Source organism: Liolophura sinensis, chromosome 6 (assembly GCF_032854445.1).
Source record: "Liolophura sinensis isolate JHLJ2023 chromosome 6, CUHK_Ljap_v2, whole genome shotgun sequence".
NCBI classification, from domain to species: Eukaryota; Metazoa; Mollusca; class Polyplacophora; order Chitonida; family Chitonidae; genus Liolophura; species Liolophura sinensis.
In genome coordinates, this window is record NC_088300.1 from 77,086,166 (window position 1) to 77,110,352 (window position 24,187).

The following is a 24,187-nucleotide window of genomic DNA, read 5'->3' on the forward strand; positions in this document are numbered from 1 at the left end:
TTGACGTCACCACACCTGGCTTCTTAATTTCCGAACTGACCACTGGGGCCTTACGAAAACCATAGTTTAAACCATTTGTACGCCCCAAAAAGAAAGCTGATAAGCTTTTTTGTAGCTTTATATTTTAGGCCACATCATAGGTATTAAGGAGTCAAAAGTCAAGTGTTTCATATGTCCTTTAGGTAACTCAGGCCACATTTGTGTGGTTTATTGTTCATTCCAGCCTCTCAATGACATTTTGTGGGCAAACTTGTAACATTTCTTGGGCATTGCAAGAGACAATGATCAATGCAGCTTGGATCTGAATCGTTGCACAGGAAGGTGACCTATTACTTGATCAGTTTTCCTATTACTTTACCCATGGTTCTATTACTGCTGTAATGTACATAAGGTGACATTTCTTTTGGATGTTTGATCCATTGATATTTTTACAAATGTTCACAGTTTTCTTTCAGGAATCTTGTCAAGCTTTGAAATTGAAGTCCTGTAGCATATTGCTCAAGCATGTATAAAAGAGAAGTCATGGTCAGTTTACGTTATGTCACACAATGGTGTATAAAATTTTATTTAGAAAAATGTATGAATCATTTTCAGTCAGCTGCCATTATACGTTCAGGCATAATCAATAATCAATAGAGAACAAGGTGAAATATAGAATTTTCAGACATCAATGTAAAAACATTCACCTTCATTCACACAGTTTATTAAAATTAATGGATTATTTCAAGTCTGATCAGATGGGTTATTGTGTATATAATGATCTGTCCATCATTATAAAAGTATCACTTCAAATAGTATTGTCTTTGGTGAGTCGAAGTAGAGATTTTGCGTCTTCTGTGGTCTTGGCAACATCACCAACTTGTTTGCTGTCCAGTGGCACCCTCTGTAAGATCAAGAGCATCAAATCAGTTTCATCAAGTGTGTAAAAGTAAAATGTATATAAAATTTCCTGATAGACATATGAAGTGTTATTCAACCCTTAGGCCTACATCCTTATCATTGTGTATCAACTGTTTTTATCAGTTCTTCTCCTCATTGGCTGGTTACAGGAAATGTGTCAGAGCCAGATTTTTAGAGGTGCTCAGCTAAGATAAAGGACAAGCATTTATACCACATAACACACGGAACAGAAAAATTAGTTTGTTGAATGGAAACTGAACATGTGTTGGGTGTCACCCTATGGTAAATAGGGATATAGTTTAGCATCAAATATCACACCCATTGTGAGATCGGGGGCCTCCGTGGCTCAGCTGGATAGCGCGCTAGCGCAGCGTAATGACTCAGGAGGCTCTCACCAATGCGGCCGCTGTGAGTTCAAGTCTAGCTCATGCTGTCTTCCTCTCTGAACGCATGTTGGAAGGTCTTCCAGCAACCTCTGCCTGGTTTCCTCCCACCACAATGCTGGCCATTGTTGTATAAGTGAAATATTAATGACTATGGCGTAAAACACCAATCAAATAAATAAATATATTGTGAAATCATTATTTGAAATTTTACTTCATCTGTCTTCTGTTTAGAATCTTTTCATTGAGTAAAAGGTGGTGAAAAAGCTGCATGCCTAACTTCAGCTGACTAGCAGATTACATGTATATGGCCTGTATAGGCCTTTTCTCCTCAAGGCCCTGTTCTTTGTACTATTATTATTATTATTATTATTAACCTTATTAACATAAATCTGCATACAGCTCTTTAATATAAATGAACCCACTCGCCTAGAATGATAACCAAGCTTGATGTCCAGTTAAACATGAGATAATTAAGCATCAATACTTCACCTCTCTGTAAGCATTCAGTGTCCTTGCATCAAACAACATCTGGGTTATTTCTTCGGAATCCCGAATGTTCCTGTATTCTGCAGGAATCCTTCCATCCTGACAATGAGATAAAGAAAAACACTGAACAAGAAGCAAGACATCATTTTTTTTTTGTTTTTTTTTTATAGTAAACTTAATTCATGCCCTAAAAATTCACCTGAATATGAAATATTTTTAGAGGTAAATAATGGTCATAAATTATAAAATGAAATTGTGGGAGCTGAAACTATCATTTTTCATAAAGAATGTCATCTTACATTCAGGCATTAAAGCATGTTTCCTCGATTAATAGAACTTCCTGGTTCAGACAAACTAACAAAATAACTTTTGATTAGATTTTCCTGATTGAATACTTTGCTTAGAGCTGTTTGACACTAAATAGGCCTTTCAATGCCGATGCACATAGATGTAGGCTACAAACTTCATGTACCACTTGTGAACTGTAGACTTGATGTTTCATGTTTACTCTGGCTTCTTATACACTCTTCAACTACCTTTACACAAATTATTTGTAACAAATTGAGAATTTCCACCTTGTCTTGTCGTCGTTCAAGGTCATCTGGGTTTTTCTCCAACAAAAGTCGCACAAATGGCTGTCCTTGGTCCTCTGGTAGTGCATAAGCATAATGCAATGGGTAACGGTTACACTGAAAATAATATCAATACTTGTACTGCAGTTCCCATCAATACTTGTACTGCAGTTCCCATATGTATTTGTATTGCACTTCCCATCAATACTTGTACTGTAGTTCCCATATGTATTTGTATTGCAGTTTTCATCAATACTTGTAAAGCAGTCCCCATCAATACTTGAAAGCAGTTTCCATCCATACTTGTACTGTAGTTCCCATAGGTATTTGTATTGCAGTTTCCATCAATACTTGTAATGCAGTCCCCATCAATACTTGTACTGCAGTTCCCAACAATACTTGTACTGTAGTTCCCATATGTATTTGTATTGCAGTTCCCATCAATACTTGTACTGTAGTTCCCATATGTATTTGTATTGCAGTTTCCATCAATACTTGTACTGCAGTTCCCATATGTATTTGTATTGCAGTTTCCATCAATACTTGTACTGCAGTTCCCATAAGTATCTATATTGCAGTGTCCATCAATACTTGTAATGCAGTCCCCATCAATACTTGAAATCAGTTTCCATCCATACTTGTACTGAAGTTTCCATCAATTCTTGTACTGTAGTTCCCATCAATATTATACTGCAGTTCCCATCAATACTTGTACTGCAGTTCCCATTATTACTTGTACTACAGTTCCCATTAATACTTGTACTGCAGTTCCATCAACACATGTACTGCAGTTCCCATTGATACATGTACTATAGTTCCCATCAATACTTGTACTACACTGTCAAGAATAGTGCTACCCTGTCCATACACTAACATTGCCAGGAATACATGTAGTTCTCAGCACAGGCCTGTCTATACAATTACATTGTCATGAATAGTTCTCAGCTCTGGTCTGTCTATACACTTACATTAGCAGGAATAGTTCTCAGCACAGGCCTGTCTATACAATTACATTGTCATGAATAGTTCTCAGCACTGGTCTGTTACACACTTACATCATCAGGAATAGTTCTCAGCACAGGCCAGTCTATACACTTACATCATCATGAATAGTTCTCAGCACTGTTCTGTCAAAACTTACATCATCAGGAATAGTTCTCAGCACGGGTCTGTCTATACCCATACATTACCAGGAACGGTTCTCAGGACCTGTCTATACACTTACATTGTCATGAATAGCTCTCAGCACAGGCCTGTCTATACAATTACATTGTCATGAATAGTTCTCAGTACTGGTCTGCCTCTACACTTACATTGTCAGGAATAGTTCTCAGCACTGGTCTGTCTACACTTACATTGTCAGGAATAGTTCTCAGCACTGGTCTGTCTACACTTACATTGTCATGAATAGTTCTCAGTACTGGTCTGCCTCTACACTTACATTGTCAGGAATAGTTCTCAGCACTGGTCTGTCTACACTTACATTACCAGGCATAGTTCTCAGGACCTGTCTACACACTTACATTGTCAGGAATAGTTCTCAGCACTGGTCTGTCTACACTTACATTGTCATGAATAGTTCTCAGTAGGGGCCTACTGGTCTGCCTCTACACTTACATTGTCAGGAATAGTTCTCAGCACTGGTCTGTCTATACACAACTGTCTGCCCACTTCCACTTGGTTGAAAACCATGGCTCTGGTCAAAGCTGTGTAACCATTCTACAATAATAAAAACACAAGGAAATAATATTTGGAACAAATGGATGTGTACCTGGACTGTGCTGTGATTACATTCCTTTGCCTATACATGAGAATGAACACAAATGTTACTGAGCAGTTGTAAACAAATATCCATTATTTGTGTTTCATTTGTGTCTTAACAATGGGGAAAATTGTGACTGAATAATTAGGATATTTGTCTTTTGATCACTAGGATGAAAGACGCGTGAGTTTAAATCTCAGCCTTGAGTCACAGAATTTGTGGATTTCCTAGATCTAGATTCCTAGATTGTTTGTAGTTTTCAGCAAAGTAAAGTGAGGCAACATGAAAGGGAGCAGTTTACCACTGAACTTCTGACTCCTCCACCCACACAAAAAAACCCTTGTATTAGTGGAAAATTCTTGAGTACTCGAAACACCAATCAAATAAACAAATACATTTCTCGAGTTAACCCACCTTGTCCTTATAGTCTGCATCATTCAAATTTTTCACATCCTCCATGTTGCCAGCTGCTGCTGCTTGAAACAGGGCTAATCCTCTGGCCTACATCCACACAAAAACAATGATCAGCAAACAGGGTGAATCCTCAGGCATACATCCACACAAAAACAATGATCAGCAAACAGGGCTAATCCTCTGGCCTACATCCACACAAAAACAATGATCAGCAAACAGGGTGAATCCTCAGGCATACATCCACACAAAAACAATGATCAACAATCAGGGCTTATCCTCTTTCAAACATCCACACAAAAACACTTATCAGGAGTGAATCCTCTGACATACATCCACACAAAAACAGTAATTAGCTGATAACAAAGCTAAAAAAAGCAAAAATGCTAGCCTAAATACATACACTAAATCTAACAATCATCAGCAATGATTGTATACCACATAGGATACGGGCAATCTATGGGAACCCAGCAATATCATTTTCAATAGAATGACTTAAAGCATTGCCTACTTGCGATTAGCATAGGCCTACTGGCTCTTGGAAGATCACCACTGCTTGGAATGGCTACACTGTGTTACCACATGAGCACTGTGAGGTTTATCACCACTGCTTGGGATGGCTACCCTGTGTGACCACATTAGTACTGTGAGGTGTATCACCACTGCTTGGAATGGCTGCCCTGTGTGACCACATGAGTACTGTGAGGTGTATCACCTCTGCTTGGGATGGCTACCCTATGTGACCACATGAGTACTGTGAGGTGCATCACCCCTGCTTAGGATGGCTACCCTGTGTGACAACATGAGTACTGTGAGGTTTATCACCACTGCTTAGGATGGCTACCCTGTGTGACAACATGAGTACTGTGAGGCTTATCACCACTGCTTGGAATGGCTAGCCTGTGTAGCCATATGTGCACTATAAGGTGTATCACCTCTGCTTGGGATGGCTACCCTATGTGACCTCATGAGTACTGTGAGGCTTATCACCACTGCTTGCAATGGCTACCTTGTGTAACCATATGTGCACTATGAGGTGTATCAGAACTGCTTGGGATGGCTACACTGTGTAACCACCGATCATAGTCAGGTGTATCAGAACTGCTTGGAATGGCTGGCGCTACTTGGAATAGCTACTGGGTTATATCAATCTCACTTTATTTTGAAATATGATCCAATATATTTTCTTACCTCAATGTTTTTATATCGCTTTAAAACCTTGAAGTCTGCATCTGTATTTTTGTTGACTCTGGCCAGGTCCAATAAAGGTTGTCCTGTCTGTGGATAATTTACCAGAAGACATCAGAAGAGCATTTTTGAGTAAAAAATTCAACAGTATATTAGTTTTTCGCAAGTCAGGAATTAAAACTTTGACATTTTGCCATGAAAGAAGTCCATGCAAATATCCTTCTTCAGAAAGGACATTTATTAACTGCATAAAAGTTTTTCGCAACTTAGGAGTTAAAACTTTGACATTTTGTGCTGAAAGAAGTCCTTGTGAATTCTTCAGAAGTGTCATTTGTTAAATTTTGGTAAAATCCTGAAGTGTAAATTGTGGTAAAATGCTGAAGCTGCTGAAGTGGGCCTACTACAATTGGTACATGTTGTGATTAGTGACATGATAGGTGATACGTTTACATCAGACATGAGAGCTCACCTCTGTGTCTGTGACATTTGTGTTACCTTCGCCATAAAATGTCACTGGTAAATGAAACAGCAACAGTTTCCCCAATTGGTGTACAATGAACTGAAAAAAGCCATCATCAACATGTAATCTATGATAATCTACACATCTTATCATCTCAGGAAAAAAAAGTCAGGTAGTCTGCTCTTACAGATAATGAGGTAATTCTCAGCAAAATTGAAACTTTGATTCTTTTGCATACATAACAGGTTGAAACACATTTAGTGCATGCATGGTATGGAAGTACAAATGGCCTTGTCACATAAACTGGTGTGCAATCTACCAGAACATGTATACAGATATTAGGGTAATTCCCAGTAAAACAGAAGCCTTCATTCCTTAAGCACATATGTGCAACATGATTGGTTAAACAAATTCTCATTTAGTGCATGCATATGTAGAAGTGAAAATGCTCACTAAAACTGGAACAATATTTAATATATGCTTAATAGAAAAAAAACAATGTGATGAACAAGACAGTAAATTAGACTCCTCTTTCAGTTCTCAGATGTACTTGTAGAAATGTAGGTATGTCTGCTAATGTTGACACAGCTCACCTTGTCAATAGCTTGTACAATGTCCTCATGGCCTAAACAAGCCGCTAATTCTCGTGGTGTCAATCCATCCTGTATACAAGGTCACCAAAACAGAGAAACACTCTAAACTCATCAACACATTTCCTATGCAGTTTTATTAATCTGACTGCTGTACATGTGCTGAAAAATTCAGGATGACCATTTTAATTCCATTAATATCATTGATTTATTTACTGCCTCATATTTTTATGAAAGTATTTCAGTTTACCAGTGTTAATTTCAGCACAAAAGTTTTATTGATGAATACAAAAATATGTGTCAATATTTACCATGTTCCTATCTGTCACATTGTACCCATAATTCTCTCTCAAAATCCACTGTATCCAGTTGGGAGACATTCCTTCCTGGACAGCACGTAGTATTGGGGTATTACCGTCCTAGCATGAAAAATACAAGCCACTTTATTTATTTATTTATTTATTTATTTATTTATTTCTTTCTTTCTTTCTTTCTTTCTTTCTTTATTTATTTATTTATTTATTTATTTATTTCATTTCATTTCATTTCATTTCATTTTAAACCGTGCTCAAGAATATTTCACTTATGTTTGTCAGCCAGCATTATGTTGGGAAGAATCTGTGCAGAGTTCAGGGGAAGCTCGTGACCATCTGCACATTGCTGGCACCATTTTCGGTCATTAACTTAATTAATTAATAAAGTAATTTATTAACAACATATTAACACCCAAATTCTTCAGCTGTTTGTGCCATCTATATATGCTGTACTTACATTCATTCATTCATGTTCATGTTGAACAAACTAATCCACACAAAACAACACAGCTAAAGCACCAGTACATATTCCTCTGTGCTGTTGAAACAGGTTTTATAATAACATAGAAATATACTGAATTTGACACTCAGGAGATCATTTCTCTCAAATGGGAGAAAAACAATACAGTTCAATCAGAGGCTCAGAGGAATAGACTGGAACATCATTTTTATGAACTTTATGTTGTCACATAGAAGTGAAAACAAGGAATGTGTTACAAGACAAAGGAGAACAAAGACAAAGTATTTAAACAATCCTGTTTACTGGCTATTAACAAATCCTACACAACACCATGTGTCAACAATGATAAGCCTACCATGTCTTTCTCATCTCGTTCTTCAGGACTGAGAGCAGAGAACATCAATCTGGCAATGTTAATTGGACATTGTCGCCGGATACATCTTTGGAACAGGGGCTCAGTTCTGCTAGACTGAAATAGGTACATGTAAACCAGACATATGATTACCCATACACATTCATTACAAGCATCTCATACTGGTCATTCATGAGTCACAGACAAATTCATCTTCACCCACCTGTATGCTCACCCACCTGTATGCTCACCCACCTGTATGTTCACCCACCTGTATGCTCACCCACCTGTATGCTCACCCACCTGTATGCTCACCCACCTGTATGCTCACCCACTTGTATGCTCACCCACCTGTATGTCCACCCACCTGTATGCTCACCCACCTGTATGCTCACCCACCTGTATGCTCACCCACCTGTATGTTCACCCACCTGTATCCTTGGTACAAGGCTGTATGATGCAGAGGCTACAGCTGATTTTTTTCCTTTAATGTCGTACTCAAGAATTTTTCACTTACATGATGTTGAACAGTTTTATATGGGTGGAGGTTAAGCAGAGTGCCCTCCCAACAGTGATGGTCAAACTCCCATACCATACTGGTGCCCTCCCAACAGTGATGGTCAAACTCCCATACCATACTGATGGAGGTTAAGCAGAGTGCCCTCCCAACAGTGATGGTCAAACTCCCATACCATACTGGTGCCCTCCCAACGGTGATGGTCAAACTCCCATACCATACTGGTGCCCTCCCAACAGTGATGGTCAAACTCCCATACCATACTGATGGAGGTTAAGCAGAGTGCCCTCCCAACAGTGATGGTCAAACTCCCATACCATACTGGTGCCCTCCCAACAGTGATGGTCAAACTCCCATACTATACTGATGGAGGTTAAGCAGAGTGCCCTCCCAACAGTGATGGTCAAACTCCCATACCATACTGGTGCCCTCCCAACGGTGATGGTCAAACTCCCATATCATAATGGTGCCCTCCCAACAGTGATGGTCAAACTCCCATACCATACTGGTGCCCTCCCAACAGTGATGGTCAAACTCCCATACCATACTGATGGAGGTTAAGCAGAGTGCCCTCCCAACAGTGATGGTCAAACTCCCATACCATACTGGTGCCCTCCCAACGGTGATGGTCAAACTCCCATACCATAATGGTGCCCTCCCAACGGTGATGGTCAAACTCCCAAACTGGTGGAGGACTGCACTAACAGACCCTCAACATTGAACAATTTCAATGTAAACCAGTTTTTTGCACATGAGTTTTTCAGTATTTTCCCCTCCAGTTTCTTCTGTTGATGGCACACATGTAAGACATCATGCTGTAAAATCTGTGTATTTAGAAAACAAAAACTCATGCTCCAGCTACGAAAGTTTGATAAACAGTGTAACATAATCCATTAGAGCTTACCCCAGGAGCTTCTTGCACCCTCATCTGTCCCACCTTAGCCCCATGTTTCAGCAGTAACTGTACCAGTTGCAAATTGTTCCTGTCTATCGCACAGGACAGTAAGGTCTTCCCGTAGGGACCCTGTGGAGACAAGTGATAAGCCGGCTCTGTCACAGTCATATCTAGAGTATGCCTTAAATGTCTACAACTTAATGTAACATCTCCACTCTATCAAAATCATCTTTGTACCAGGCCTTAAATGTCTACAGCTAAATATAAAATGTTAACCATCTTTAAATCATATATGGATTAGGTCTTCAGGTACTGCGTCACTTACCCAGTTTTCATCTACAGGGGGTCGGCAATTATCGTCGCAAAGGCACCTTACATTGATTTCCATAGCTTATGACAGAAATTTAGATTCCAAAGATAAAGTGAGCTGTATTTGGTTGTGTCAGATAACAAGCAAATATTCCATTTGACTGAATACTGATCCTGGCTAACTTCTGACGTACAATACAGGCACCTGGAGATGTTTTCTGAGCAGGAAAATGGAGGTATAGACTGGAATATGTGAAGAAGGCTTACCCCAAACCTAGAATTGATGCTCCAACCTTTCTGCGTCATCAGAATTTTCTTTGTAGTAAGAAGATCCTCACTCAAGACACCATGGATCAGCTCCTGAAACGGTCACAAGAATACTGTTAACACATAACTGCTTACCATTACTTTCCAGCAGGATTTTCCAAATCAACAGCTGACAATTTTATGTTCTTTTAACATTAAAAGAGAGCACTTGCTAATACTGAATTTTTTTTTTTTCCCTTGTTTGAAGAATATTTCTCTTAGATGATGACTGCCAGCATTTTTGTGGGAGGAAAGGAAGCAGAGTCTGGGGAGGGAGAACCCATGAACATCCACAAGTTGCTGGCAGACCTTCCTATGTAAGACAGAAGATAAAGCCAGCATGGGCACAGTAGCCATATTGGTAAGAGGCACAGTGGCCACATTGGTGAGAGGCTCAGCGGCCACACTGGTGAGAGGCTCTCGATGATGTGCTAGCATGCTAACAACACTGAATTTAACATAATGTAAAATACCTAAATCTATCTAGTTATCAAAAGCATCTGTGCATTCATTTACTCATTTATAATTTGAATAATCTGTGGTATGGCTGGAATATTAACATACTGGTACTATTGTGCTTTGCAATGATCTGAATTGATCAGTCATTCAGTGAGAGATATATCAGCACACAAATAAATACATAAATGGACTTACACTTGTTTTGCTGTTCTCCTGCAATATTCTCAAGCAATCTGACACAGCTGGAGGATTATTTCTTCTAGATTCAGCCAGTTCAATGATGGTTTTGTTCTCCTGTAATATAACAAGTAAGTAAGTCTATGATCATGCACATTTCATTTTCAGCCCCCATCCTGGTGTAATTACCTGTGGAAGTAGCATATAGCATCCGAGAGGTTAGTTATGTTCTGGTAGATAAAACTTCACATACTTATGATTGGGTTTGCACTGATCATATTCGACACAGGTCCACACTCGTATGTTATTCTTGAAAATTAAATTCATTTTTTTAAAAGAATCTCACCTTGACAATACAGTTGACACTACACCATAGTCTGATCATTAGTTTGGTCACCATGCGAGTGTTTCCTTTACACACCGCTGTCACCAGACCTGGCTGCAATGACAGTAAATCAGAGAATAGGTGAGATTATATATAATCTGTGTGCTTGAATGTTTTATTGATTACATTACTCTACTGTAGATCGATCCTGAAAGCGACAAGTTGAAATCCACAGATTTAAATAAAAGAAATAAGACAAATGATACAAACAGGGGGAGACAACATATTGGACTAGGGGGAATAACTCTTATTCATAAAAACAAATCTGTACTATATACCAGAAAATACATGCATATTTTACAAAACTGAACTAAACTATATTTAGAACTACCTCAAACATTTCTAGAAGAGCCTTCATATGTCCGTCTGCTTCATCAAGGGGCGTTTGGCCAAGCTACAAGAAAAGTAAACCATATTTCATGAAAACCATATGAATACACAAACATGTATTTCTGACAGTGAGAAATACATCAAATGTTAAACAGTGGCTGTTGTTTGTGTAAATCATGTTGGGCATACTCATTTCAAATTCAGCCTTGATATACCACAAGTAGGTTTGGGATAATTATGAAGTACAAGTAACAGGAAGTAATTCCTGTGTTGTAATTGCTAAGTGTCTTGCTCCATCAAAATGTGCTAATGAATAGCCTGTTAAATAGTTATTGCACAAACAGCCTACAAAACTTACATCAGGAAAGTGACAATCAGTACAAAGCTTATGTTATAAACTAGTTACAGTACCTTGTTTCTGACAGACAGATCTGCACCACACTGCAGAAGGCTCTCGGCCACTAGATGGCAGCCCTTCCTCACTGCTATATGTAAGGCCGTGTCCCCATCCTGAGCAATAAACACACACACTATAGTCACTAGTTACCTGACTACATCATTTGACAACATAAATACCCCACATATGTGAAACTTTCCATAGGTTGTTGGTCTTTCTTTGATGTCCTAATAACACTGTGTTTGAACATAGCTAGAGCTTGGCCCCTCAGGCTCAGATGAAATGTGTCAGTAGCCCGACTGACAGCCACATGGGGACAGTGTGATTTTCCCAATCCAAATTACTGAGAGAAGTATAAAGAAGTTACCTTGTTTTGCACATTGACAGGAACTCCGTTATTTGCATAGACATATACATGGGAACTTGATTTGTCAGCACATCCATGCAGTAATGTGTTGTTGTTCTGAAAGACATGTAACCAAATTTACAGTCACAAAATACCCTCATTATGTCAATGATAAATGCAGGCATTTGGATTTTAAACTTTTTACCTTTGACCTTTAATGCCATACTCTAGAATTTTTGCTTATATGATGGCAGTCAGGTTAAGAGGCAGCAGAAAATGGACAGCTCAGCTAGGTTATTATGTCTTACCTCATTTCAGTAGCAGAGTCTCTCTTTAGAAGTTTCGTTACAGCTAGCAAAATTCTTTTACAATCTCTGACTTTCACTGGTAAACTGAGCTTTTGGTTGCAGAAGCTCACCTTTGTTGCTATGTTTGAACCCAGTTTAGTGACAATATCTCTGGCCTGGTCAGCCTCAGACCATTCTGTGCTGTACAATACTGTCATTGGCTGCAATAAGAAAGAACAATTACAAAATCAAATGTGATGTGGCTAATAAAGAGCTAGTGGTCAGACCTGAGGCAAGTGTATACAAGCCCATGGGAGCTGAGGCATTGTATACAAACTCCTGGGAGCTGAGGCAGTGTATACAAGCCCATGGGAGCTGAGGCAGTGCATACAAACCCCTGGCAGCTGAGGCAGTGTATACAAGCCCCTGGCATCAGAGGCAGTGTATACAAGCCCCTGGAGCTGAGGCAGTGCATACAAACCCCTGGCAGCTGAGGCAGTGTATACAAGCCCCTGGGAGCTGAGGCAATGTATACAAACTCCTGGGAGCTGAGGAAGTGCATACAAACCCCTGGCAGCTGAGGCAGTGTATACAAACCCCTGGCAGCAGAGGCAGTGTATACAAGCCCCTGGGAGCTGAGGCAGTGTATACAAGCCCCTGGCAGCTGAGGCAGTGTATACAAGCCTCTGGCAGCTGAGGCAGTGTATACAAACCCCTGGGAGCCGAGGCAGTGTATACAAGTCCCTGGGAGCATTTTAATCAGGGAAAGTTTTAAAGTGTCATATACACCATTAACTCCCAAGGTAACATCTTGTTTGCACTTAGGATTTGTTTCACTACTTAACATGCGTTAGTCTGTGTAATTACATGCACATGCTGATTATCCCAGTGAATTTACTCCATGATTTCCATACCTTTCCCTTGCTGCTGTTCCTTGCCCGTTCTTTCACTCTAATCACAGGTGTGGGGCTCACGAGAGATTCCCCTGGTCGCCGCCTGCCGCTGCGGATAGAGTCAATCAGTAATTTGACCTTGACCAGATGTTTGTCTGCGGCATTATCTGAGGCATCGTACTCCCATGGACACTTCCCACTCCCGTCATCATGACTGCTCCAAATGTTAGCCTTGGATTCTGGCCACTGTCAAATGAAAGTATTACCATCACATAAGTCAGGAGCACAGGTGAATGAAACCTTAGGAATGTTTGAAAGTAAGAAAAACATTCAATCTAAAAATTTCCAGTACTGAGTGACAGACTGACAGACTGTAATGTATGTATTAAACACTGACCTGGTAGATGTTGTCTGTACAGAAGCATTTCTCCACCAAGTAGCAGGCTATCGTCTCATCTTTGTGGTCAATAGCAAGGTTTACAGGGTCAGTCCCCTCAAACTGTAACAACACAACACAGCACAGGGGATAACATCCTGAAACTAGATGTATCCCTCAAACTGTAATGACACAACACAGGGGATAACATACTGGAACCAGATGTATCTCTCAAACTGTAACAACACAACAGACAGAGGTAACATGCTGAAGCTAGATGTATCCCTCAAACTGTAACAAGACAACAGAAGGAGGTAACATACTGAAGGCACATGTATCCCTCAAACTGTAACTACACAACAGAAGGAGGTATCATACTGAAGCTAGATGTATCCCTCAATCTGTACTGGTAATAACACAACAGAAGAGGACAGCATACTGAAAAATGATATATTCCTCAAACTGTAACAACATAACACAACAAAGGAGGTAACAAACTAAAACATGGTGCATCCCTCAACTGCAGCATTACAACACAGGGGATGACATATACTGATGATGTATCCTCAAACAGTACAACACAAAGGACGGGATAGCATGCTGAAATGTAACATATCCCTCAAACTGTAACAACACAACACATCAGAGGGGATAATATATAGAAACACTTATTATTTACTTGACTGATGTTTTGTCAGCTAATTATTTATTTGGTGTTTTATGCCGTACACAAGAATATTTCAGCATTATGGTGGGAGGAAATTGGGCAGAACCTGGGGTAAACCCACGACCAACCGCAGGTTGCTGACAGGCCTCCCACATACGTCCAGGGAGGAGGCAAGCATGAACTGGACTTGAACTCATAGCAACAGCATTGATGGGGGGCTCCATGGTCATTTCGCCATGCTGGCATGCTAAATCCCTCAGCCACAGAGGCCCCCTCTCAGCTAATTAGGCAGCTGCATCATTTCTGATCTTTAACGGGGTAATACATATTTATTTAAAAGTCTATGATAAACTAGCTCCTATTTTCGTGGGAGGCAATTATTGGCTGAACAGCATAGAACAGCATAGTTGGTAGTGTATTGCTAGTGATTTTGTGCCTGACTCTATGGTTGCTGGATCAAAGCCCAGGGGGTATCAGACAATTTTCAGCACACGAATGTGTACTATATCCAGAAAGTATAATCACTAACAGCTGTAATAATTTACACTATGTATTTATTAATATTTTTGCATGCTACATAACTTATGGGGATATTCACTGTACATGGATCATGAATGAAAGACCCACAGATTCATGTTAAAGCTTAAATCCTTCATTTCCTGTCATGTATATTAACAAATGATGGCTAACTCACGCAAGCTTCAATGTGCTGAATGTGGTCATAATCACTGATGTGGTCCAGAAGATGCCGAACACAGCCAAAATCACGAGACTTAATCGCTTCTGACAGCTGCAGAACAGAAAAATTAGTCATCTTGGAGAAGTAATGAAGTAATAATAACTACACAAGGAATGTAGAAATGAAGCATTTAGATCCACTGGTCTATTTAACAACGTATTGAAATGAATTCAAGCCCACAAATTCATCAGGTTTTCATTAGGAACATCATAAACGTTAAGTACCAAGTTACTTTTGTTTTCTGGAAACTTTCCTGGTCACAGAGAACCATCAATTATTACCAGCATTTTGAATTTTATAATTTGTTATTATTCCACCGTTTTATTATGACATGATGAAATGAGCTATGCTTTGATGTATAGGTGAAGGAAATTCACAATGATGATGAAAACATAATGCCTGGTCATGTATGGAGCTATCCAACCAATCCTGCGCAAGCCAGATTTGAACTCATGACCTCATTAGCCAGGGGCTAGTTCTCTTCCAAGAGAATCCATATGATGGAACAACTAATATTATCAACCCACAACACTCTGATGAAATGTAAGTATCAGTAATCCAGCCCAATACCTTTTTGGCAGTTTCCACCCAGCTCATAGTGTCCATGGTTAAAGTATTTGTTTACATCTGTGCCACATCATTGCAAATAACCCTGGGAGATTCAGTCAGTTGTTTACCTGGATACAAATACAGGTGAAACAAAGCCATGCTTACATCTTACCTCTGTTTCTTCAATGTTGGCACAAAGTATTTAACCACCAAAACGGGGGTTAACATATAATGATTAAGCTCAGTATGATTGATGAAAATCTGACTGCGAAACTTCATTCTCTTTTCAACACCCTTTTCAATATTTTTTCATGGCAATAAATCACCATAGCTGTGTGCTAACTTTCAGACATTAGGATTGCATATATTTATTCCTTTTGACACTTTCCACCAAAAGAACCAGAATGTAGGTTGAAATACCAGAGTCACGACTACCTGCCCGTATACATGGAGCAGACCAAGCCATTTTAGCAACATCAGTCTATTTCTGGTCAATAATGTTTACTTCTGTACAAGAGATTAATGGACTTTGTTATGTCATCAGTATCAATCAATCAATCAATCAGTCAATCAGTCAATCACTGGGATGATTGATGGTGGGTACATGAACCCACTGCTGGATACACTAACTGTCTATACGCTGTAGATCTGGTGAGCTCTGGATGAAGCATGTTTATGCAGTCTCAATCAATCAGTCAATCACTGGGATGATTGATGGTGGGTACATGTACCCACTGCTGGATACACTAACTGTCTATACACTGTAGATCTGGTGAGCTCTGGATGAAGCATGTTTATGCAGTCTCAATCAATCAGTCAATCACTGGGATGATTGATGGTGGGTACATGTACCCACTGCTGGATACACTAACTGTCTATACGCTGTAGATCTGGTGAGCTCTGGATGAAGCATGTTTATGCAGTCTCAATCAATCAGTCAATCACTGGGATGATTGATGGTGGGTACATGTACCCACTGCTGGATACACTAACTGTCTATACACTGTAGATCTGGTGAGCTCTGGATGAAGCATGTTTATGCAGTCTCAATTAATCAGTCAATCACTGGGATGATTGATGGTGGGTACATGTACCCACTGCTGGATACACTAACTGTCTATACACTGTAGATCTGGTGAGCTCTGGATGAAGCATGTTTATGGAGTCCGATTTCCGATACCTGTACTAGACAGCTAACATAATAATTACTGACACAAAGATTAAACAGGTAAACCAGTAGGTCTACCAAAAATCAATTCAGGAAAATAGTCCAACTTTAAATAGTGCGTGACTTGTCACAGGTTTGTACATACCTTAACCTGACAAGTGGTAAGTCATAGTAAAACCAGTGTTGCTGATCTGGGAGGAATGTGCCATCAGTGTTAAGTGGTTTGTGGACTTCTGTAAGCAAAGACAAGCACAGCTAGGCTTATTACTGTACTGTGTTCTGTCTTTGTTTAGGAGAACAGTATTGAATAGAGGGAACACACTGCCACAGTAATGTATATATAGAGGGGACAAACTGCCACAAACAGCTAGTGGCACATTAGAGGGAAGTTAACAGCGTGACCAGCACCTTCTAATCACACCAGCTGGGTGTGGCAATAAGGAACTGGGCTTGTGCAGGCATATGTAATAAGGGTGCTGAGCATTTTCTGCTGTGGTTAGGCACATACAGGTGTGGTTATTGTTTGTTACCTACATAACATCACATGTCAAACACTGTGATTGGTTTTCATTGAATTGCCGACATGCTGGTCATATTATGTGATAAACTTTATATTCCATACAATTAATTATATCAAGCATCAACATTTGCTTTCTGTCTGCAGATTAAATGATTAGCATTTTTTTCCTCACTGTGTACACAGCCAGTGAGCATATTTACATTTGGCAACAAACCAAAGGCTATATACACCTGTTATAAACTCTCAGGTAAATTATAGCTAGGTGTCAAAGATCAAAACAAACTTAGGAACTCAACTCTTAACGATGAATGGTTTGTAATGGGTCAAGTGCTTGTTATATTTATACTAAATTGTCTGAAATGTGTCCTTAGCACTTCATATTATAAAACTTCATAATATAGTTTAGTAGCATTTATGTGAATACAATGGTGGCGGCTGTACTTAATTTATATGGTTCAAAGATAAATTGATCTTCTCTTCTGATATCCATTATGAATCAGACTTTTGGCTGAAACAGAGTAGGATACTGGATTTACACACTTTTTAAGATTGACTACCTGCACGTTTTAATTGGCCAGTCCTAAATGGAACTACCTCACATCATACATCTCAAACTGTTTTACTTCAAACAGAATACCACTCAGGTACTCAATAAAGTGTTGAGAGAAAATAAGCTCTTACCTGGTTAAGCTATTCCCTTTGATCTGCTGTGTGTTGACAGTTACCCTAACAATGTCTCACTGGACAGGTGTTATACTCCCAGACTTAGCCACGTTTATGCTGTAGAAGTTTGGAGAAAGGTTGTCTAACCAGACACGACCAGCAACTCCAACAAGAGCTGGCAATTCAGGTATTAATACACTGTTTACTACACCACTCTAAATTACTGGCTCACACGTAGAAAAAACATGTCCAATTCACATCACGGCTATCTTCACAGTTATTTTGTATAGAGGCTTTTCTCGCTAAGTACAAAAACATGCATGCCAAATCGCTAAACACTTTATTCTTGATATTAAGACAAGTTACCACCTTTCAGTGATTTCTGAATTTGATAAAATTGCAATAACTTGTAATTTCCTGACAAAGACTTCCCACTTTGTCCTCAGTGTAACGTACTGACTTACTTTTACTTGACTTGAAATGTATTCTGAGGGGAATTTCAGATATCTGTACCTGACACAAATGAACAAAAAAAAAAAAAAACCTGGAAAATGTTTAGGATAATTATGGTAAGCATAAGTACAGGTTATGCGACTCCCCACCACCAGTCTGGAGATCTAACTATTGCCTGCATTGAGAGCTAACAAAGAAGAATTGCCTGATTGCCATAGTGAGATGTAAACAAAATCCAATGGTATTAAGACGGTCCCAATAAAGTGGTCCACATCAATCATAGCCAACAATACCCATTGACCACTCAGTTGGTACACATAAGGGATCAGTAAGCCTGAATACTGTCAGCAGTGAAGAAACACCTACCAGTACACAAACCACAGTTATGACAATTCAGGGCACAAAACATGCCAGACAAGCACTTACATTGTGATATAAAGTCTGTTTAGTTTTGTTTTTTTGGTGTTTAATTTTATTATCAGTTATGTGTTGAGAGAAATCCAGTTTAATGTTAATGTTCCAATGACTTTCAAGATGGTACAGTTGAACGCAGTGCTAAACAGAGATCACGACCATTAGCTCAAAACAAACTAAACCACTAATGCATGTATCTAATTTCAGAATGTAATTTTTTCTCAGTTTCTAACACCACTCAGTATTTTGGTCTATTCAATGGAATTTTGACATGGAAAAATAGATAACATATATTGCTGATGCCTGCTTTAAGCCTTAGGTCTTTAACAATGTAATAAAGGGTTAAATAACTTAATATTTTAAGTGGCCATGCTGGAGGAAAGCTACAATACATGCATGCTTACTGGTTAATGTTACCCTGGTAACATTGCTCCAATATGGCCAATAAATGATTACTCTATCAGCGTGATGATGATGCAAGATTGATAGAGTGAGGACTCCACAAGATCAACACACATACTGCTACATGCACCTTGATTCTCAAACCACTGTACACAGATCAGGGTCATCTGGTCAAGACTTTCTCATTTACAGGTACAGAAACAATTAAGAGCATTACACAAGCCGGATTTGAACTCTTTTCGAGGACCAGAAAAAACACCATAAATATCAAATATCCTCGGGTGAGAAATCAAGTATAGAAGGTCAACGTTACAAAAAACATAGAAACACATAGGACAGGTAATAAAAATAGTTTTATTCTTTACCAGCAGATAACCTGTAGAGGACACATGAACAATTGCCATGAGCATGTTTACCAGTCAGATGAAGCACAAATACTTCATCAAGTGATAGCAGATGAAATAATGAAGGAATGCTGGGTTGTCAGCCATAAAATAACACGCACTCTGACAGCATAAATAGATTATGTCAGCATACTGAAAACAGAAAGAAACTGGCAATTCAAACTCTCTAAATTACATGAAAGTGAAGGAATGCTTTAAAATTTGGGATTGATTTTCCATTTAAATGTACTTTACATTTACCCCAATATGTGCGCAAGTAACCCTAGGTGTATGATGCATACAGATCTAAAACAAATGTACAAATTTGTATGATATGGCTTAAAATGTTTCTTTTTCTATGCATGTATCAAAGAATATTACATGATACGGATATCCATGTATATATGTTTTTGTTTTATTTTTGTATCTGTTTTGTATCTGGTTTAACGCTGATATAAGGTATATCATACAAGGAGTAATGTATTAGGCTTCAATCTGTTGGGTCACAAATAAATACAAGAGCTTACATACAGCAGTTTACAGACAAACTGTACACAAGAGTAGCTTCCTGACCTCTGCACATGTATCAGCGAGCTGCACAAATGACACTGGCATGACAAATACCCCCAATAATAAGTTAAGATTTAAGAAATTCCCCAGCATGGTATAAGTACACCCAGTGTCAGACATGTTAGTACATATCATTCAGATTCAATGATCTCCTCTTTTTTTTTCTTTATTCTTTGTTTCCTTTTATTAGTTGTGTCTTGATTTACAAAACTTCCAATATGTAGTCTGAGCTACCTCTGAGTCACACTGCAAAATGTCACCGCTTTAGGGCAAGATAGGGTTGCTTGCATATCTTTTAACAATATACAGACAGTATCATTATTTTTGCAACAGAGAGAACTCAAACCCACGCAAAAACCAAATTCAGACGCTCTGTCTAATTTTGCTTAATTAATCTATATTCTATATCACCAGATGTTAAAATTTGCAGAATTGATCCTACCATGTTGTTAAGCTAGAGCATCCCACATAACAAGCCTGGTTTTAAAATAAAGCAGACAATTGTGCAGGAGAGTTGTGTAACACTTAAGCTGTAGCCACTGTTAAGTTAGCAACACCAGCTTTGGTAAAGCAATCACAGCTTATTATGTGAGGGAAAAACAGGTCACAGTTACATGTATGTACAAGGCACAGTACAGGTGATTTCCCAGGTACAGGTGTGTCGCAAATAATCAAATTAGAACAACAGTGATAGACTATAGAACAAGTTTCAATTAGTAACTCATAGCCATATTCTTGTGCACTTCGCAATGAAGGATTAAATATAACCATTACACTTTCAACAAGATTTCTGGCCTTTTGTTGGTCTTAAACTCTTCATTCTGTTATGAGGCACATCAATGTGGGCAAAGACATAGATGAATAGATTAACAGTTAAGACATGGGTATATCTGCTATTCACTCAACCAAGTGGATTACTGAACAGCTAGCATGCAATCTGCACTGTCTTGGATACTTGGAATGTGGTAAAATTGACTTCACAAATTCACAAAATAGGTATGCAAACTTCACCTGAATGTAACTTAAATGCAACATTTTGACAATGGCATATATCACAAGTTGACCTATGACATCTGATAATGACAATCAGGGCAGTAACTACCCAGCCAAACGCAGATGAGACAGTGTCTGTATATAACAAATAACAGTTTTAACAATTACAATAAAACAGTGTTCTAAGTATCAACAGTAACACCAAAAAGTAATTAACAAGCGGTTGTTTTCTGGTGCAAAGTAGTTCTGCAGGTAACACCTTGGAGTTACACGAATGTCCTGGTTCTCCAAGTACAGCACAAAATATGCAAATTCTACCTGCATTATCCGTACCAACAAATGGTCAAAACATCCGAAAGACAAAAAACTTTGACCATAACATTTCAATTAGAAGCACAACAGAGGTTCAAGTCCACCCTTAGACATATATGTAACAAAATATTAATGAAAGCAGTGCAGAGTTGTATGGGGACTTACGTATAACAGTGTGCACAAACAAAAAATCTGCCTGGCACAAGAATTTGTAATCTTTTAATTCAAGTAGTTTATATACATGTACTCCAAATAGATCAAGGGCTTCCAACCACTGAAGTGTACAACATACAAAAAGCCACCTGTATGCATATGTCTGAATGGACATTGAATGATCAGCCTTCATGATGATTTAATACACGTGTACTCTGTGTAATGTTGTGTTAAATGTCTGACTACAGACTACTCATAAAACTAGAGTCTTCTTTATTAATCAACCAATTGTGAGACTGTCTCAGTGTACACTGAATTTTAGGAGCTATAAAAAATGTTGTTTTTTTTTGCATTTTAATCTAGACCAGCCAACAAATATTTCTATGGCCACCTCCAATGAGCAACAATTGTTTGCTTTTAAGATAAAGGTGTACTGTAATTCTGAAAAATACAGCTGAGAACAGAAGAATCAACCTTGTCACCCAACCTGTGTGAAAATACAGATGTTCCCCACCAATCATGTTTCTTGTGTTCTCAGCAAGGAGTTAATTCATGTACATGTTAGGTTGGCTGTGGATTATTTACAATCCGGATGTATGTAGCACAGCTTCAAAAATTAATGTACATTTAAAATACCCAAACCTATTTATTTTCCAACAAATGTTTAAACAAAGTGTATCCCTGTGAAAAACTCTGTCAAATTAAGTGTTTTGGAATGTTATAAATCATTAAAAATTTGCAAAAAAGAAATGGCTTAAATATGCAGGTAATAATTTTCCTTATCAAACCAGGAAATCATTAAAATATTGGGCCGGAATGTGTTCTGTACAATGGAATGGCAAGAAAGGTAAAAAATTCCAACTTGTTGTTTCCAATGTGGCTCTGAGATCTATGAACAGTGGTTAAAAAAAGTTGCAGTCGCAGATTATTATTATTTATTTATTTAATTTTTTTTTGTTTAAGCGATTCAATTAACATGGCACAAAGATGATACAAAGCACTTCTCAAAGACAACTGTCAACAGTGGACTAGCATAACTGGTAACCGCTTCCTGGCAAACTACAAGCTAGAACAAGCAACACTGCTGTAAAGACCTAGTACTTGGGATTGTTCACCCTCTCAACACACAGCTGTTTGAAGAGAGTTACACACTGACACACTCCTCACTTTCATTCATTGTCTTTAAATACCAGCAGTAACAACAAAAACTGATGACTCTTCTGCAAGAGATTTCACTTCACTGAGGTAGATAGCTTACATGACTACTGAGGTAAAAAATGACTTTTACATGGCTTATCTGTAAAGAACAGTGTTAACAGTGCTTATGTAAACTTATTTAAATGTGCTCAGCACTAATGTAGAATTTCCCAGGCGTCATGACCTGACTGTGAACTTTAGCACTTTCTGAAGCCTGGGATTCCTTTACCTTGAAAAGCTGAAGGCAGCAGAGGAACCAGCTTAACATTGTGTATGTGTATGTGTATACGTATGTGACATATTATACTCTGGCAGACAGACAATTACAGAGCACTAGCTTCTAATGCAGAAAAACCTCCAGCAAAATGTCATGGATAAGCAGAGCACTGAGGAAGATGAATCCCACAAAGGTCTGCCATGTCAGCCACCATCATGATTCACTGCTGCGGTCATCTGTCACATCCGAGCTGTCCGAAGGGTCAAGGCTGGACTTCTGCTTCCAGATGGCCACAGTATTGTCACTGTGGGAAAAAAAAAAAAAAAATATATATATATATATATTACCTATAATTAGACATGGTCAAGGAAAAACATGGCTGCAACCGTGCAATACAGGACAAGTGCAAGGAAGAGAAAAGAAAACAGATGCATGCAACTGTGCAATATAGGACAAGTGCAAGGAAGAGAAAAGGAAACAGATGCATGCAACTGTGCAATATAGGACAAGTGCAAGGAAGAGAAAAGGAAACAGATGCATGCAACTGTGCAATATAGGACAAGTGCAAGGAAGAGAAAAGGAAACAGATGCATGCAACTGTGCAATATAGGACAAGTGCAAGGAAGAGAAAAGGAAACAGATGCATGCAACTGTGCAATATAGGACAAGTGCAAGGAAGAGAAAAGGAAACAGATGCATGCAACTGTGCAATATAGGGCAAGTGCAAGGAAGAGAAAAGGAAACAGATGCATGCAACTGTGCAATATAGGACAAGTGCAAGGAAGAGAAAAGGAAACAGATGCATGCAACCGTGCAATACAGGACAAGTGCAAGGAAGAGAAAAGGAAACAGATGCATGCAACTGTGCAATACAGGACAAGTGCAAGGAAGAGAAAAGGAAACAGATGCATGCAACTGTGCAATATAGGACAAGTGCAAGGAAGAGAAAAGGAAACAGATGCATGCAACTGTGCAATATAGGACAAGTGCAAGGAAGAGAAAAGGAAACAGATGCATGCAACTGTGCAATATAGGACAAGTGCAAGGAAGAGAAAAGGAAACAGATGCATGCAACCGTGTAAAATACGACAAGTGCAAGGAAGAGAAAAGGAAACAGATGCATGCAACTGTGCAATACAGGACAAGTGCAAGGAAGAGAAAAGGAAACAGATGCATGCAACTGTGCAATACAGGACAAGTGCAAGGAGGAGAAAAGGAAACAGATGCAT

The 24,187-nt window shown here is 38.9% G+C and overlaps 2 protein-coding genes across 4 annotated transcripts in view; both read right to left on the reverse strand.

Moving 5' to 3' along the window:
• Positions 1–584: 584 nt before the first annotated feature.
• On the reverse strand, positions 585–18,034 carry LOC135468856 (poly [ADP-ribose] polymerase tankyrase-1-like). 2 transcript variants are annotated; one of them, XM_064747314.1, is made up of 24 exons: positions 17,883–18,034; positions 16,827–16,914; positions 15,535–15,641; positions 14,920–15,015; positions 13,580–13,681; positions 13,204–13,428; positions 12,421–12,510; positions 12,024–12,119; positions 11,671–11,769; positions 11,261–11,323; positions 10,891–10,983; positions 10,563–10,661; positions 9,870–9,962; positions 9,303–9,422; positions 7,885–7,998; positions 7,067–7,174; positions 6,759–6,827; positions 6,175–6,264; positions 5,709–5,795; positions 4,521–4,607; positions 3,962–4,063; positions 2,348–2,461; positions 1,776–1,871; positions 585–883 (listed from the first exon to the last, which is right to left on the reverse strand). In XM_064747314.1, the coding sequence occupies exons 3-24, from the start codon at positions 15,568–15,570 to the stop codon at positions 788–790; spliced, it is 2,175 nt and encodes a 724-aa protein (XP_064603384.1). In that variant the 5' UTR covers positions 15,571–15,641; positions 16,827–16,914; positions 17,883–18,034; the 3' UTR covers positions 585–787. The 2 variants fall into 2 exon arrangements, with proteins under 2 accessions (XP_064603384.1, XP_064603385.1); XM_064747315.1 differs by lacking the exon at positions 16,827–16,914.
• A 1,440-nt stretch (positions 18,035–19,474) lies between these two features.
• Positions 19,475–24,187, reverse strand: part of LOC135468131 (kinesin-like protein KIF21A) — a 77,873-nt gene continuing 73,160 nt past the window's right edge. For both annotated transcript variants that reach the window (XM_064746209.1, XM_064746208.1), the window contains exon 37: positions 19,475–23,262. In XM_064746209.1, the coding sequence (XP_064602279.1) occupies positions 23,172–23,262 (91 nt within the window). In that variant the 3' untranslated portion in view covers positions 19,475–23,171. The remainder of the gene's footprint in view (positions 23,263–24,187) is intronic.